Here is a 16,749-nt window from a genome sequence, read left to right on the forward strand (position 1 = left end):
CGCATGGACCCAGATACCGAATACCATTTGCAAAATTTCGAAGATGATTATACAAAGTGAATGTTAAATAAAAAAGAAACAAAAATTGGTTTTATGAAGTTTCGATTAACGTTATTGTACAATGTCAACGCGAAGTCTTCTGAGCCGCCAGGCGGCCCACAGAAAGTACAATCAAATGGACAGAGTGGGTTTAGCGCCCTGCTCAGTCGTCTGAGTTGTTGGTGTTACTTGGGCGCTGCTCATGTTAAGCTGTTCCGCCTGTTGATTTGTGGTGGATTCCAATTGCTTTGGTTGGTCATCGGCGCTAAGCTCTTTCGTCGTTTCCTCAACAATTTCGTCAGTGATACGATACGTAATGGGTGCTGGTTGCTTCGCTGGTAGCCAATCGGGAATGATCTTGTCATGTAATCGCCATTTCCCGTACTCATTGGAAATGTGTTTTTCAAACACAACATACTCCAGTACATCCTTGCTAAGAATCTCACTACCATGCATCAGTCGACCAAATCGATCATATATAGCCAGCATTTGTTGGGTGTGAAAGCGTACTGTGACCTGGGCAAACTGATTTTCCTTGGTGATCACTTCAGTGACGCGCGCATGCACAACACGAGGTGGCTCTAACGATTGCAGGAAACGCCAATGTATTGTCTTATCCTTAACATTGTGCATCATTTCAGGATAACAGCGTTCGCTCACAAACTCTCTGATCTTATACTTCTCCTTTGCTGCCATATGTGTATGCGCTGCTATGTAGATCTCTTGGGCTTGTGCGCCAAAGTCATCGGTGCTGAAATTCTCCTCGTAAGACCGTATTTTTCGTATGGCCATAAGGCTCTTCGATTTCTTCTCAAGAAATTCTAGTTTCTGCTTAGCGCCCGAAGAGGATATGATAGACTTCTTGCCATCCCCTTCGGGGGGTACGTATGCCTCAAATATTCCACCCGTGCAACTGATGTGAAACGGACGTTCCATCCATGGGCGAGGAGGCAATACACCACGTTCTTTCATACGGCTACGCATCTCCTCCTTGCTCACATCTTCAGGTTTCTCGCGTAAATTAGGCAAGTCAATTTTCACAAACTTTAGCTTGCGCAACCTCTTAAACTCGGGCTTCCAGTGTTTAGTTTGTCGATGGCGCACCTGCTGTAATTGACACGCATTTTGTAAGCCCGGAAGCAACGCACGCACTCCAGATGTTGCAACCTGCGGCATCTGAAATTTTTGGTGAAAACAAAAGCTATGGTGAAACCTAGGAGCACCTGAATATCCTATTCAGTCTCACCTGCATCTGGATGAGTTTCTTGCTGGCGCATACTAGTTTTTCCATGGCTAATTCGACTCTTTTTTTTCTAAAACCACGGAACTTAAATGCTTACTGCATGCTTATACAATCAGCTATCGATATAAGCGGATCAGCTGTTAACCGGCAAACTATCGATACCTTAGCCCATATTTACATCGAGTACACATGATTATCGATTTAAACATTTATTTAAATTGTTCATTTAAAAATGAAATATACACAACGAATTTATTGGTTGGATTTTCATTTGTTAACGTTTAATCGGACGTATTACTTTAATCCAACCCAATGTGTACAAAAGACAAGAACAAAAACATAATTAATTGTTTGTGCTAAGTCCTTTCTGAAATTTATAAAAAAAAATAAATAAAGTTTTGAAAATACGTAAACTGTAAGTGTGATAAGATTTACCTTAACACGTCGTGCTTGCTTAATTTCTTTGTAAATGGTAATCGAATTTCCCCCACGAGTAGAACGTAATACACGATCCCTGCAAATAGTGAAGTTTTGTTAATATTTGCCAACCGAAGTTTGTTTTCCATCAACTTACTTTGCAGGACAATCGCCGCCTTCAATGCGGTAATCATGTATGGAAAGATTAGATGGAATGCTTTTTAGGTTCTTTAAACATACCTTGGCATTTTCAATGTCGTTTTCCAGACGCATTACTAAATAAAAAAAAAAACAACAAGTAATGATAGAGATACATATAGATAATAATAAAACGAACCTTTTAACATAAGTTTGTCTTCAGTGTCATCGCAGCAGAGTGAGCTCTTGCAAGTGCAGCACTGTTTTTTTTGGACAGCTGTTGATGGCACGATGCTTTGTGGATTACAGGACATTATATCCTTCATTATCATATTAAAGAGGCATCCAGGCAGAATGTTCTCTGCCGCAGCAAAGATACGCTTGTGCATATAGGCCAGGTCCTTAAAATCCAATGTGTGCAGCCCATGATGGTAGAGCTTATGGCATATAGCATAAAAGCGGCTTTTCGGAATATTGCATTTGCAGAAACAAAATCCACACTCATCAATAAACATATCCAAAATTTTGCGTAACTCCCTTTCCAAGCTAACGCCATCAATCTCGCCGGCAGACAACGTTTTCGCTGTGTTCTTAACAAATTCGTCAAACTGCTCTTCAGTGGTATCATCCAGTGTCGAACCTTCTCCTCTTTTGCCCTTTTTCCCGGTGGACTTCGAGCCCCTTCCAACGGTACCAGCGCCTCCTTTTTGGCCTTGAGCGGTCGCGTCAGCACCTTGTTTATCGTCTCCGGCTCCACCCATTGCGCCTTGTTGTCCACCCGCAGCACCACCAGACTTTCCAGCTGTCGAATCTCCGGCCGCTGCACCAGATTTTCCAGCTGCCGAATCTCCGGCCGCTGCACCAGATTTTCCGGCTGCTGAATCGGCTCCAGATTTTCCGGCATCTGCGGTCCCAGTGCCAGGTTTTCCGGCTGCTGAATCGGCTCCAGATTTTCCGGCATCTGCGGTCCCAGCGCCAGGTTTTCCGGCTGCTGAATCGGCTCCAGATTTTCCAGCTGCTGAATCTGCACCAGATTTTCCGGCTGCTGAGTCTGCACCAGATTTCCCGGCTGCTGAATCCGCTCCAGATTTCCCAGCTCCTGAATCTGCACCAGATTTGCCAGCTGCTGAATCTCCGGCCTTACCACCAGCTTTTCCGTCTGCCGAATCTCCGGCGCCAGGTTTTCCGGACGTTGAATCACCGGGCTTAGCGCCAGCTTTCCCGGCTGTTGAATCTCTGGCAGAAGCTCCCTTTTTATCGGCAGTTGAATCTATGGGCTTGTCACCTGCTTTTTTTGCAGCGTCTTGTGCTTTCTTAGCGTCTTCTGCTGCTTTCTTCTGATCTTCCGATTTTTTTTTTAATGCATTTGCAAGATTATCAGGGTCCACTCCAAGATCCCTCAAAGCAGATTTTAAACTGTTATTGATTTCTTCGCACTGCTCTTTCTTTTTTAAGCAATCCTCTAACTGTTTCATTAAATCACTTGCTTTCAAGTCATCAACCTTACCCTTCAGTTTATCATTCTCTCTAGCAACATCGCCAATATCTTGTATTAATCCAATGCTCTCTCGCATACCCTCCTCCATATATCTTGTGTCATCATCAAGTTGTTGTACTTTCTTATCCAATTCGTTGAGTCTTTTTTTGCTTTCTAGAGCGGCTTCACACATGCACTCATTCTCCTCTATCAGTTCACCCAACTGACTATCCTTTTCTTTTAACAAATTCTTCAAGCGATCCATTTCACATGCACAGTCATCTAAATTTTTGATATCCTTACCACCATCATACTTATCTTCGCTCATTTGCCTGAAGCAATCTGCTTGTTTACTCATCTCGTTCATTATATGCTGCAGAGTGACACTCGTGTAGAAGGCCAAGTCATCACCAACATCGGGACAATCTGGTGGCTCATCAAACGGAGGGCATTCAGCAGGTTGACTTCCATACCTCTGATTTAGTTCACATATAACGGTCTAAAATAAATGGGATGTGTCAAAAAAAAAAAAAATAAACAAGGGATTAGAGAGGAAAATCATTGGAAGTAGTTGAGGATTGGAGCTGTATGCAAGGGCTTGAGAAAGAGGAAGGGAGAAATAAACATGTGTTTGAGCCGCTAGCAATCCAAAGACGTACTTTCCGACGACTTTCCTCTCATACCATTCATGTTTCAATTTTTTTTTTTTTTTTTCTGTATCTATTTCATAATATGCACTCTCAATTTTTAAATATACTACAGAATTTAAGCATGAATTGTCGTATGGGGCAGAACGTAAAATTATATAATACGGCGTCAACATGTAATATCTCCATTATCCTCTCTCCCAGTCTCATTGAAACAACTATCATTGCAATTTTCTATTAGTTCGTCTAGGTAACGGTACCCAGATTTCTTGAACGCTTTAGTTTTATGCTTTGGGAGACAAGAGGGGGTAATACATAAAATTCATCACCATACGATGACAAATGCTTACCATTAGCTGCTGATATTGGCAATCATAGGCATTTAGTGCCAAATCACGTTTTCGCAGCTCACTTCTTAGAACATCGATTTCCATTTGCATAGTGTCAGCTCGCTGCATCGCCGGTTGGAGAGTGACCACTTGTTGTTGGAGCTCTTTGCAGCGACACTAAAACCAATAAAGGTCGTATACTGCAAATACATACAGCCACATTAAAGTATATTAACATACCTTAAGTACTTCCTCATTGTATTTGGTTTTTTCGACCTCATGCTCATAGTACTGCTGCATTTCATGAATGTCATTCTCCATGTCACATATACAACGCTTTTGGTTGTTGACGGTTTTAGTTAGCTCAGCACTCTCTCTAGCCTTCTTTTGTGCAGCCCTAGACAAATCGTTGAGCGATCCCAAGGCCTTGATCTTTTTGCGGAGAGACTCACGGTCAGCCAACATGATTTGAAGTCTATTGGCATCACTGTTTGCATCGTTACAAGGATTTCCACCGCGTTGTGCCCCAGATCTTGTAAATTCATCTTCAGCTTGCCGCAGTATAGCCAACTCCTTGCCTAAATTGTTGATCTTATTTTGTAAATACTGCACATCGCTGTTTCTTTCTGGATCAATTTTAATGCTGTCCATCGCCGCACGCCTTGACTGCTTTTCAAGTATTCTTCTAAGATTACCATTTTCAGCTTCTAATATGTCATGAGACTTATTCATATCGTCGATGGCCCTTTGGATATCCCACAGATCTCTTTCATCGGCACTATTTATCTTTTTAGCATCTGACAACTCCCTAATTTTGTTATCAAACACCTTGCTTATTTCAGGATCATAACGTTGTTGCATTATTCGTTGGATTTCTTCTTTTTTCATTGGAGGGGTAGCCTTAGGATCTGTTGGATCCCTATCTATTATTTTGTTGCTAACCATTGCATTTTTCATGGTTTCAATAGTATCGTTCGCAGCGACCAGAAGGCTGTCGCCTGTTAAATCATCATCCTCAGGCCGATTCCTGCCAGGACCTCCAGGGCCAGGTGGTCCACCAGGTGGTCCACCAGGTGGGCCCCTAGAGCCTCCCGAACATGGACACGAACCACCGGGTCCACCAGGACCACCAGGACCACCAGGACCACCGCCGCCATAGCCGCCGGGGCCCGAGCCACCGGGTGGTCCACCAGGACCTCCATAGCCTCCAGGGCCCGGACCACCAGGTGGTCTTCCGGGACCTCCTGGCCCTCCTGGGCCTCCTGGACCTGGACCACCAGGACCATACCGCTGCTTAGAGCAACTACAAGGTGCGTCTGACGGACCTCGACCACGATCTCTAGTTCCCTCCGCGCCACGGTCGCCAGGTCTTACAGCTGGACCTCCGCTACCGTAATCGTCAGGTCCTCTACCCTCCTGATCAGGTCGTGGGCCACCAGGAGCACCCGAACCGCGGCAAGTGTCTGCAGTACATGGACCCTTACAGCGATCCGGTCCACAAGGTCGTGATTTTGCACCACCTTTACCTTTACCCTCCTGATCAGGCTGTAATCCTCTTGCTGCCCCAGATGGATGATCGTTTTCGGATTCTCCGTCTTTTCCATGATTTGATCCACCTCGTCCTTCATTATCTTTGTCATCAGTTGCTTTTTGGGTTTCCGGATCGTTTCCCTGGGAGTCTTGCCCTATTGGTTCTCCTTCTGAAGCCTTCATATCGGTATCTTCAGACGGTCCCTCGCCCATACTTGTGGGTTGGTCAGGATCCCGACCCTCTCCAGAATCTCCCTGATCCTGATCTGTACCTATTCCACCGGAACCTCCTTGACTCGGACCTGTGCTGTGCGTACCCTTACTATAGTCCTGCCCCTTTTGACTCGGTTTTCCTGCTTTGCTGCCAGTTTGCCCATCACCATCTCCATACCTTCCATCATCAGGGCGCAACATAAAGGGTATATTGCAAGCCACTAGGTCGGCGACAAAACGAGACTTTTTGTCCTCGTCGGCTGCCCAAGAGCGATCATCGAATGTAGATGGATAAGTTTTTAACTTGACGCATGCTTCCTGGCATTCAAAATCAGGCTTCTCGTTCATAAAAGGCACATGAAAGAATTCTTTCTGCGTAGAGAACGCCATATTGCAACGCTCAAGAGCTTGCACTGGCCGAGTTTACAAAGCGAATTATTTTAGAACACAAATTTCAATTTTTTCTTTTGAAATGTTTATGGCTGGAGAGATTAAAAAGTAATATCGAAAATACGTCCGACATCAATTGTATCACCAAATTTACTAATATTCCACGTGCGACAATTTTCACATTTGCTACTTTACTGTACTATTCTGAAATGAACTATGTATATGTATATGATGTGCGTGCTAGCACACAGCCTACTATGATCAATATTAACTAATCCGAGACTACAATTACATGTCCTTCTACTTCCTCAGTTCTAAGTACAGCTAACTTTTCTGTACATTCCATTTTTCTCCATTCTTATATTATATTCGATAACGAAGTGGCGTTTGAATACACTTATTTATTAACGGACAAATGTAATTGCCACGCCCAAAATGGAGCTCAAATCTGAACGCTCAAACCCACTATTACGGCTGTTATGCCGTTATCCAAATAAGTTGGATTATGGATAAAAGATGCTTGAATAGCAGATTAGATGAAAAATGTAAGAAAACATACTAAAAATATATTTAACAATTAATTTGCAGCTACCTTTCTAGACCCACCAATGGGACTACTCTCTGCTGCTGCAAGCATTCCAGCTTCGTACCTTGGTTTTGTTAGGCAGACAGATAGACAGACGGAGATACAAACTGTGATAGCTTATGTACATTAATTAGGATTTATAATTATTAGATGGCATGGACAGCAATTTCTTCTTTATGTATGTATATCATAGTTCCCCATAGACTGTCACGATTTCTGGGTATTTTATCCCATACTAATTTTTAGTGTATTTATTATCAAATGGCTAGGGTAAACTGTCAACACTGCCGTTATGTACAAGAATGTTATCGATGCTAATGCTCCTACGCGACGCGAATGAATATCGATAACAACAACAGCTGCAAGGCATACGCTCACATTATTTCTTAACCGTTTCGCTAAAATGTCCACAAGACCGCGCCGTCTAGCAGCTAAAAGAAATATAGTAATTGAGATCTCTGACTCGGAAGATAATGCAAGTGAGGCCAATGATAATGATGAATATAAGCCAAGAGAGACACATCGTCGTTTCATAGATCGTGCCGCAGCAGCTGTAGCGTCTGGCGCGTAAGCCTTTCCATACTGAAATATTTGTAATTTCCCATATTAAATATTTTAAATAAACAATATATAAACAGCAGCACCAGCCGAAAACGAGGTAACGATTCGAAAAGTAATGCATCCGCAAACGATGCATCAGAGTCTAAGAAAAAGCGCGCAAAACAGGACAAAGAGAATGCCTTGCCCAACCAAATTAATGATGTTAGTGAAACATCAGTGGAACCACCATTGTCGACTGCATTACCTCAAGATGAAGGCGAGCTCAGCCCACTGCCGGCGGCGTCCAGTTCCACCACAGGTCGTAGCTCGTTCTGGGAGCGACGCAAAGTGTGGAACATACATGAACTTTTAGCCGAAACAGAGCATATACAACCGACAGCAGCGCGCAACATTGTGCAACTTTTTGAAAATGAAAACACCATTCCATTTATTTGCCGGTATTATTGAGCAACACTCCTTGATTTTGATAATATAATAACGTGTGTTCCCGCAGTTATCGACGAGATCTAGTGGATCACATAACACCAGATCGCTTGCGAGATATACGGAACACTTACTCGGAGATTGTCGATCTGCGCAAGAAGGCGGAGAACATAGTTAATCAGCTAGAAAGAGAAAATATGATTAATACGGAGATTCGAGACGAACTGATGTGTGCGAAGACCAACGAAGAGCTTGAATTTTTGTATGCCCCATACAAACCGGCTAGCAAAGGCACCTTGGCAGAGCGCGCGAAGGCTTTGGGCTTGGAGCAATATGCCGATTCCTTACTTTATGGAACAGCGCCTAAAGTGCAGCTGTCCTCGGCTATTGATCCAAGCAACAAGGATTTGGCAACAGAGGAGCAAATAATGGTCGGAATTTGTAACATTATTATACACAACATAAGTAAGAACACAAGTGTTCTTGAGGAACTGCGTCGCCTGTAAGTTTAAAGAAACATCTTGACATATCTATCACATCAGTTTTTAACGTTTTGTTTGTTAATTGTCAGTCAAAATGTACAGCGAATTGTACTCAAATGCAGCAAAGCTAAGGGCACGACGGCCTCAAAGGAAGAGAGTAAAAGTAAAGTTGCTTCTGGTGGCATTGCGGACAAGAAGCTTGATAGTTCCAAATTCGAGAATTATTTCAATTTTCAATGTGATGTTAAGACAATCAAGCCGCATCAGACATTGGCCATCAATCGCGGGGAGAAACATAAATTTCTCACAGTTAAAGTTGAGACAAACAACTATTTAAAGTCCGATCTCATGCGATTTATATCGGAGCAGTACATGTCACAAGGCCTGCAGTATCCTCTACGTAGAGAGGTATTTACTCGTGCACTGGAAGAGTGCTACACTAAAAAATGTAAGCTGCATAAGAAAAAATCAACAAGCAATACCTATAATTTGTATACCTTTTGATAGTGCAACCTCTGCTCTGTCGCCAGATTCGATCCAAGCTAAAGGAGAAGGCCATCAGGGCAGCAATAGAAGTGTTTGCGAAGAATTTGAAACAACTGTTGTTGATGTCACCTCTGAAAGGTGAACGCATTCTGGGCATTGATCCAGGTTACACGAATGGCTGCAAATTGGCTCTTATATCTGAGACAGCCGATGTTCTGGAATCGGGTGTCATTTTTCCGCATGGACGAAATGCCAATCGAAAGGAAGCCGAAAAAATACTGGTACAGCTCCTTAACAAACATAAGTAATCAGAATTCGCGCTCAAAATTGTGCTATTTGAACTTAATGTTCCATTCACTATGTCATAGTTGCCGTGTCATTGCTTTGGGCAATGGAACTGCCTGCCGCGATACAGAGATGTGGCTGACCTCGCTCTTCCAAGCGGGCATTTTGGACAATCGCAGCATTCGTTATAGCATTGTAAATGAGAATGGCGCTTCCATTTACTCTTGCAGTACTGTAGCAACCAAAGAGTTTCCCAACATGGATATGAACTTGATAAGTGCAGGTTTGGCTCTTTCTTAAAATCAGTTCCCAGTAAGTTGTCGATATCATTTAATATCACATTTCAGTATCTATTGCCCGTCGCCTCAATGATCCGCTAAGTGAGTACGTGAAGATTGAGCCACGCCACTTGGGCGTGGGCATGTACCAACACGATGTAAATGAGAAAATGCTTACGGACACACTGAATGACGTTGTCTCCGAGTGTGTTAGTTTTGTGGGCGTGGATCTAAATACAGCGAGTCTCAGTGTGTTGAAGTAGGTTATAAAAACTACATAATCAATGAAAATCACTTATCCTTTTACTACGCACACCTGTTTGCAGACACATTGCTGGGTTGTCCGAAAAGAAGGCTGAAAAGATCATTGAGCATCGCACAAAAAAGGGTCCATTTAAATCGCGCAAGGATCTACTCACTGTGCGCAGCATAGGTGAGAAAACCTATGTTCAATGCGCAGGCTTTGTGCGAATCGAACCACTTAGTGTTGGTGGAGCGTTAACCAATCCGCTTGACTGCACCTGGGTGCACCCTGAAAGTTACCAATTGGCCGAAACGTGAGTCACAAAAAATATTGAACCGTATATTTTCCCAAACATGAATTCATAAATTCGACTGATTTACAATAGTGGTAAATTAATTTAAATCATCATTCAATTTTTCCAATTCGGCCTGTAGAAGTGAGGTATCGCTTTGCTTCTCCAGATAACTAGTGTCACTAGAATCAAGCTGGGCTTTAATACTCTTGTGACAAAGAACTTCGGTCTGCACCAGTTTGACGTCTTTCTTGTGACGATCACATCCCTGACACCAGTAGGGCAAATATGGATCTAATGGATTCCTGTTTTGGCAACGCATGCAGGTGCAATGTGCAGTACCGGCATGTTTGAAACTCTCGAAGTTCTGTTCAGTGCGTAGAAGGGCCAAATAATCGTCGACTGAATGCTCCTGGGCGGCATCGATGAGCTGTTCCCAAGTTTTGTACTTACGCGTCACCTCAAAGAAGTAATCGTAAACATCTTGAATGGTTTGCAGTATCCTTTCCAGACTTGATATATATGGACTATTCACCGACTGATCCAGTTTGTCTAATCGCTTACGCAGCTCTGGCATAGCGTTCCTAACTTCCTTAACAGCAGCTATCAGATCAGCACTGCCGAAGACAATAATGAGCTAATGTCGGTTAGAATGCCATCAATAGCTTACTTTGACTGCTTGATGGCATTGTGCGCCTTTTGAAAATCGCAGAGTGCTCGCTTTTCTGCCATCTGGCTGAGATACTCTGGATAGATTTTTATGCCACATGCAGAACCTATTAACAGGCGTCGACGTATGGACTGATATCGCATCCGTTTAGCCATCTCAATTTGAAATGTCCTGGCGTCTGTGAATTGCACTTCCAGTTTCCTGAACAGATGCTCAAGGAAGAGTATCTGCTGATGCACACACTCCTCAAGGCGAAAGTCGAAGCGCGTGTAAACCGTTTTACAATGCTCGAATTCGGGCACCAAGAGATCGGGTGGAATGGTGGCACCACGACATGGCGGCGGCAATGGGCGACGTTTATAGCGTTCTGGAGGGTAATCCCAGCACGGACCAAACTGTGCTTCGACTGTCATGGGCATGGGGGACTTCCAGCAAGGCTCATAAGTCTTCTCAATTCCATAATTGATATTTTTGCCGCAAGCAATGAACCGAATCTTGGGCGGCTTCTGTGTCGGCGGGTACTTCCACCGCTCTTCGTAAAGCTTCTTAAGCTCACTAACCTTCAATTTCTTCGCCATTTGAGTTTATAAGATTACAATACTGGAAATTCTTTCTTGCAAAAAGTATATAAAAATGTTAATTGTTATTAATAATTTTGTTATATTTTTTACAGCATTATTGGGAAATGTGATTTAAAAATCTCGGACATTGGCAAGGCAAGATTTATTCAGAGTATCAAGGAGTTCAGCACTTCGGAGCAGAATCTTAAAGAGCTTGCTGCAACGCACAAACTGCCGATTGATCGGGTAAATAATTTATTTATTCTACCACTAATCGTGTACTTACTTCTTCTTTACTTGTTCAGTTAAAGTTCGTGCTGGTTGCGCTGCAGCGGGAGCTGCTGCAGGATTATCGCCTAGATCTGGACAAACGGCCGCTATTCAAGCAAGGCCTAACACGATTGGATGAACTTAGCATTGGCGATGTGGTGACAGGCAAGTACTCACATTAAAACAAATGCAATATGTATAAACAACGAACTTTCCTCTTTGATTCGTAAATAGGTGCAGTCACAAATGTGACACACTTTGGCGCATTCGTGGACATTGGCGTTGAACGGGACGGGCTCATCCATAAAACCCATATGAATAACATTGAGCTAAGCATTGGGGATCGCATTATCGCCTCCGTTCAAAAAGTGGATATGCAGCGGCGACTGTTGGGCTTGCGGCTGGAGAACATGCTAGAGGAGACAGACACGTCCTTTACATTAAAAGCCGAATAAGAGAGAGAAAAACAAACAGAACAATTTTGTTTATGTTATCCTCAATTCTTTAACAAAAATAGTTGAAATCAGTTGGAATTGAGATTAAAAATAGTAATGAAAAATTCATGTGAATTTTCAAACATACAAATTTATATTGTTTTATTTTGATGTATTACTTTTCTCTTCATATAGTTTTATTTCACACGTGCGACTCTTAATTTTCGAAGAAAAATTATTGTTTGATAAAAGCTTGCATATTTCTCTTGACTAACTTGCGTCATGATAATGAGATGAGTCATACATACTTCTTTGATTTCCGGTTCCGTTGTTGTAAGAACTTTGACCTAGTTCTTCTCCAGCCTGATCATCATGCCATTGATCCTGCTGTCGCGTGCCCTCGTTGTTGATCCAGCCTTCCCCCTGTTCTAGTCCTCCTTCAGTTTCTCCCAATCTTCCCATATTCTCATCACCGTAAAGCACGTGGGCTTGACCTAACTCACGAACGTCCGGGTGCCAATTAGGGTAGTTGCCCTCACCCTGCTGATTAGAATATTCGTAACCATTTGTATACTGAGCTCGGTCGGCCGGTTCCGCACTCTCCTGATTTGGAGCATCATAAGTGTCCTGTACTTGGTACTGTCCTGGTCCTTGATCCCCGTAATTAAAATTTCTCCAATAACCTGTATCTACGTTGCCGCCATGTTCTTGGCCTTGATCTGTTCCTAGACTATAGAAGTTTTCTTGACCTTCAGAATAATTTCGTTCCCGGTTTGGACAATCATAATTGCTCATTTGGCCCGGACCTCCATACCCGTACTGATCACCACTCTGCTCAGGAACAGCAGAGCCTTTTCCATACAGACCGGGCCATTCATAGCCACTCTGCTCCTGTCTTGGCCCTTCTTCAGGATTTACCGCTGCCCAGGCCTGGTGTGCGATTGAACCTCGCCCGCCACGGCCCTGATTCTCCAGATTTGGACCACGAAAACTTCTTTGGCGTTGAACCGGATTTCCATAACCCGGATTGGGTCCTGAAAATCGTCTGCCAGGCTGACCATGTCCTCTTTGACCCGGTACTGGACCTCCATAACCACCTCGTCCTTTAAACAGGCTGCGGCTAGATGCATGCCTACTATCTGGCTCAGAACGTGCCCGACGTCCTGAGCTTTGCTCTTGGCCTCTTGAGTCCCCGTAGCGACTTGGACTCTTTCTGGCCTTCTTGTGTTCCGCACTTTGTACCTTGTCCCCAGTACGCCCCCGACCTTGACCTTTGCTGGGAGATCTGTTGCGTTTTCGCTCACGGCGCACGACCACAAATGTATGGCAACCGACTAGATCAACCAAAAACCGAGACTTTTTGGTATCGCTCGCTGACCAAGAACGCTTATCGGTTGTTGACGGATAACTTTTCAATTTTACACAAGGGTTCACGCACTCAAAGCCGTATTTTTCGTTCATAAACGGTACATGAAAAAATATTTTTTGCGTTGAGAACGCCATTTTGTAGTGCCAAAGAGTTCGCACCGGTTCAATTCATTAAATTTTGTAACACAAATTTAAACAAATTTTAAAATACTAAATTCTGGTCAGTTCAAAAACTATTTCTAAAACGAATGCATTATTATTGTGAATCTAATGATAACAAAACTTCGACAAACTTTGCATTTGCTACTGGGCATAACATTTATTGGGAACTATGTTAATTAAAACTAGATAACCATCAGTGTGGCATCGTGTCATTCCAATCCCTGAGCACGACGCACGGCTATCGCCTCATCTAAGGGGTTCATTTCTGAGAAGCCGCATGGCTGCATTGTCATGCTGGCCGTGCCGGAGCTGATCGTACGCAGTGCACTGGAATAGCCGGATAGCTCGGCCAACGGCGCATTCACAAATATCAACTGAAAGAACAGTAGTTGAAATATTATTAATTTCTAATTAGCTCCACCTCACCTTATTCCTGTCGCCTTTGGGCGCTACGTCTTTTATAATTGCGCGACGCCTTGACAGATCAGCTATAATTCCCGATATACGCTCATTGGGCGCTACAATTTGAATGGACATGATAGGCTCTAATAGCCGTGTGCCGCTTGTGGTCAGGACCTGGTAGAAAAATATGAATTGAATATTCATTTAAGTGAAGGCGATAAGGGGACTAACCTTTTGTACGCACTGTGCCGCCGCAGCCATGACAAACGAGTCGGCAGTGCCACGCCCCACTGTGATATTATGGAGACGAATCTGAGTGTCCACCACTTGACCGCCAACTCGCGGTCCACGCTCCAAAGCAGCAGTTGCTCCTTTGCGCACCACTTGAAGAAGTCGAGGACGTAGAACATTCAGATTTGGCAAATTCTCAGGTGATTTATCTAGGCTTTAGTAGACCAAAAATGTAATGAAAACTCGCAGTACGACCCAATGTCAGTAATTACCTGAAAAGCTCGGTCTGATTATTGACAACTTCCAGCGTTATATTCACATTTTGCTTGCTGCCCGCAATTTCTTTTTCCACGCTCAAAGTCGTTATGGCAGGTGCTTCGATGGTCTCCTTGTACGCAATTTGCAACGGACCCAGATCAACATCAATTTTGTATTCAGTGAGCAGACGTGATTTAACAATGTCCATATGTAGTTCCCCCATGCCGCCAAGCACCGTCTGCCCGGTTACGGAGTCGTAGCTAACACGCAGACTGGGATCTTCACGCTGGAGTTGCTTGAGCGCCTGTTCCATTGCCGTTTGAGATGATATGCTGGGCGGTTCGATAGAACAGAAGTAGACTGCATCAGGTATTTTGGGCTCAAACGAAAACAGCCCATGACTGACATCCAGCTCATCATCCCCGTCATCATTATCTTTTTGGGGGACCGTGGAGTCCTGGCTTTGCAGAAAACGTTTCTGTGCATTCTTCAAGGATGTGTGACTGGTCGTAAGCAGATCACCAGTAACTGTGGACTGTAAAATAGCGTGTTTATCACGAATCAATTGTTAATTTAATAATTACCTTCAGACCCGAGCATATCGCCACATCGCCCGCCTGGATGGAGTTCACCTCTCGATATTCATCAGCCAGTGGCTCATAAATTTTCGTAATAACCTCCGCCTGTCCACGCGAACCGAGCACACGCATTCCTCGCTTCAGCTCGCCACGTATCAGGCGCACCAGAGTGAGTGGGCCGCGCTGTTTATCGTGCACAATTTTGAATACTTTGCCCGCCAAATCATTGCTGCAATTATGTAATACTATAGTGGATATATTAACAGTTTGACTCTCACGGATAATTACCCAAAACAATTGTAGATTTGATTTCGTTCAGCGGGTGTTGGCAAATAAGCATTCACAGCATCCATCAAACATTGTATGCCAATATTTTTATATGCGGAGCCCAACAGAACGGGCACAACCTTCTGGCTGCACGTTGCGCGTCGCAGGGCCTGCACAATTAGCTCACTACTGATGTTGTGAAAGCTCTCAGTGCTAATGACCACTTCAGCCAGTTCATCATCAATTCCAGATAGCTCATCGATCAACTCATTGCGCTTATCCTGCAATTGTCGCAGCTCATCGGAAGCTTCCAATTTAACTTTATTATAAGTACGACCTAAATCTTTTTGTTGCCAGGTTAAGAGCTCCATTGTTATCACATCGTATATGCCTGCAATATATTGATTTTAAATATTTTTTCATTACTAATCCTTCCACTCGGCTTACCCAACTGTCCATCAATATTCTTTGCCGGAATTTGCATACAAATGGGCTTAGCATCCAGTTTCGCCTTCAAGTCGTCAACGCATTTATCAAAATTGGCATCTGGGCGATCCATCTTGTTGACGAACACAAGCCGCGGCAGATTGTGTTTGTCAGCCTGTGTCCAAACGGTAACTGTTTGCGCTTCCACACCTGCGGTGCCATCCAGCACAATAATAACGCCATCAACTGCATATAGCGACTGTTCTACCTCCATTGTAAAGTCAATATGACCGGGCGTGTCCAGCAGATTAATACTACGGATATTTATTATTTAGTATCTAGTTACTAATATTCATTTATCAGAGAGGCACCCACCGCTTACCATTCCAGCCAAACGTTACGGCTGAACTACATATTGTAATGCCTCGTTCGCGCTCTTGTGTGAGGTAATCCGTTACCGTGTTTCCGCGGTGAACTTCACCCAAGGACCGTGTCTTGCCCGCATAGAAAAGCATACGTTCTGTTGTTGTTGTTTTGCCTAACGTGATTGATTTTAGTTATTTTATAATAATAGTGAATTACAACTATTACCTGCGTCAATATGTGCTAAAATACCAATGTTTCTAATATCTGAACTGTAACAACGTTTGACGAATTTTGCATGATGCCTCGCCAAAAGCCTGTATTGCCTAAAGGCCACACTTAATAAGCTATATTGCATTATTTTAATTGATAAATAACTCCAACGGCAACTTAACGGATACAAATGAAACTGTTGCCGTTTAAACAGCTGTAAGGAACAGCTGTTGCTCGAAGTTGAGTGCACTTATCAAAAAGCACATTTATACAATGGACAAAGCTGCTATCGAATATCGATGCCTTAATTTCTTCTGTAAATATACTCATCCCGATAACAACCAATATTATGCCGAGTATCGATACAAAAGCCGCGATGCCTCAAGCATTGGCGCGTAATCATACGATTTTTTAAACGAAATGCTACTGAAGCCACATTATAAAAAACATTTTGGTAAAGTTTGTTGGAAGTTTTTAATGTGTCATG

The 16,749-nt window shown here is 43.4% G+C and overlaps 5 protein-coding genes across 11 annotated transcripts; 1 reads left to right on the forward strand and 4 right to left on the reverse strand.

The window, feature by feature from the left end:
• Nucleotides 1-85: 85 nt before the first annotated feature.
• LOC6574921 (probable 39S ribosomal protein L45, mitochondrial) lies at nt 86-1,405 on the reverse strand. Of its 2 annotated transcripts, none has more exons than XM_002000913.4 (2): nt 1,286-1,405; nt 86-1,215 (listed from the first exon to the last, which is right to left on the reverse strand). In XM_002000913.4, the coding sequence occupies exons 1-2, from the start codon at nt 1,328-1,330 to the stop codon at nt 172-174; spliced, it is 1,089 nt and encodes a 362-aa protein (XP_002000949.1). In that variant the 5' UTR covers nt 1,331-1,405; the 3' UTR covers nt 86-171. The 2 variants fall into 2 exon arrangements, with proteins under 2 accessions (XP_002000949.1, XP_043864020.1); XM_044008085.1 differs by having other exon boundaries at nt 86-1,240; nt 1,286-1,370.
• Nucleotides 1,406-1,475: 70 nt separating this feature from the next.
• LOC6574922 (collagen alpha-1(III) chain) lies at nt 1,476-6,661 on the reverse strand. 4 transcript variants are annotated; one of them, XM_044008080.1, is made up of 7 exons: nt 4,531-6,661; nt 4,312-4,467; nt 2,799-3,813; nt 2,037-2,741; nt 1,857-1,974; nt 1,718-1,796; nt 1,476-1,649 (listed from the first exon to the last, which is right to left on the reverse strand). In XM_044008080.1, the coding sequence occupies exons 1-7, from the start codon at nt 6,421-6,423 to the stop codon at nt 1,626-1,628; spliced, it is 3,990 nt and encodes a 1,329-aa protein (XP_043864015.1). In that variant the 5' UTR covers nt 6,424-6,661; the 3' UTR covers nt 1,476-1,625. The 4 variants fall into 4 exon arrangements, with proteins under 4 accessions (XP_043864015.1, XP_015023214.1, XP_015023215.1 ...); XM_015167728.3 differs by having other exon boundaries at nt 2,037-3,813; XM_015167729.3 differs by lacking the exons at nt 1,476-1,649; nt 1,718-1,796 and having other exon boundaries at nt 1,853-1,974; nt 2,037-3,813.
• A 694-nt stretch (nt 6,662-7,355) lies between these two features.
• On the forward strand, nt 7,356-12,145 carry LOC6574923 (S1 RNA-binding domain-containing protein 1). Of its 2 annotated transcripts, none has more exons than XM_015167731.3 (11): nt 7,356-7,576; nt 7,651-8,007; nt 8,064-8,495; nt 8,565-8,923; nt 8,983-9,265; nt 9,330-9,529; nt 9,594-9,783; nt 9,851-10,081; nt 11,404-11,536; nt 11,596-11,725; nt 11,795-12,145. In XM_015167731.3, exons 1-11 carry the CDS (start codon nt 7,413-7,415, stop codon nt 12,013-12,015), a joined length of 2,700 nt encoding a protein of 899 aa, XP_015023217.1. In that variant the 5' UTR covers nt 7,356-7,412; the 3' UTR covers nt 12,016-12,145. The 2 variants fall into 2 exon arrangements, with proteins under 2 accessions (XP_015023217.1, XP_002000951.1); XM_002000915.4 differs by having other exon boundaries at nt 7,357-7,576; nt 7,648-8,007.
• Nucleotides 10,087-11,410, reverse strand: LOC26527797. Its single transcript, XM_015167732.3, has 2 exons — nt 10,731-11,410; nt 10,087-10,677 (listed from the first exon to the last, which is right to left on the reverse strand). Exons 1-2 carry the CDS (start codon nt 11,306-11,308, stop codon nt 10,161-10,163), a joined length of 1,095 nt encoding a protein of 364 aa, XP_015023218.1. The 5' UTR covers nt 11,309-11,410; the 3' UTR covers nt 10,087-10,160.
• On the reverse strand, nt 12,126-16,523 carry LOC6574924 (ribosome-releasing factor 2, mitochondrial). Of its 2 annotated transcripts, XM_015167733.3 has the most exons (9): nt 16,278-16,523; nt 16,062-16,224; nt 15,708-16,000; nt 15,282-15,651; nt 15,000-15,222; nt 14,430-14,950; nt 14,158-14,371; nt 13,951-14,100; nt 12,126-13,898 (listed from the first exon to the last, which is right to left on the reverse strand). In XM_015167733.3, exons 1-9 carry the CDS (start codon nt 16,405-16,407, stop codon nt 13,734-13,736), a joined length of 2,229 nt encoding a protein of 742 aa, XP_015023219.1. In that variant the 5' UTR covers nt 16,408-16,523; the 3' UTR covers nt 12,126-13,733. The 2 variants fall into 2 exon arrangements, with proteins under 2 accessions (XP_015023219.1, XP_043864018.1); XM_044008083.1 differs by lacking the exon at nt 16,278-16,523 and having other exon boundaries at nt 16,069-16,149.
• Between the last annotated feature and the right edge of the window lie 226 nt (nt 16,524-16,749).

This window comes from Drosophila mojavensis, unplaced genomic scaffold (genome assembly GCF_018153725.1).
Source record: "Drosophila mojavensis isolate 15081-1352.22 unplaced genomic scaffold, ASM1815372v1 contig_231, whole genome shotgun sequence".
Lineage (NCBI taxonomy): Eukaryota > Metazoa > Arthropoda > Insecta > Diptera > Drosophilidae > Drosophila > Drosophila mojavensis.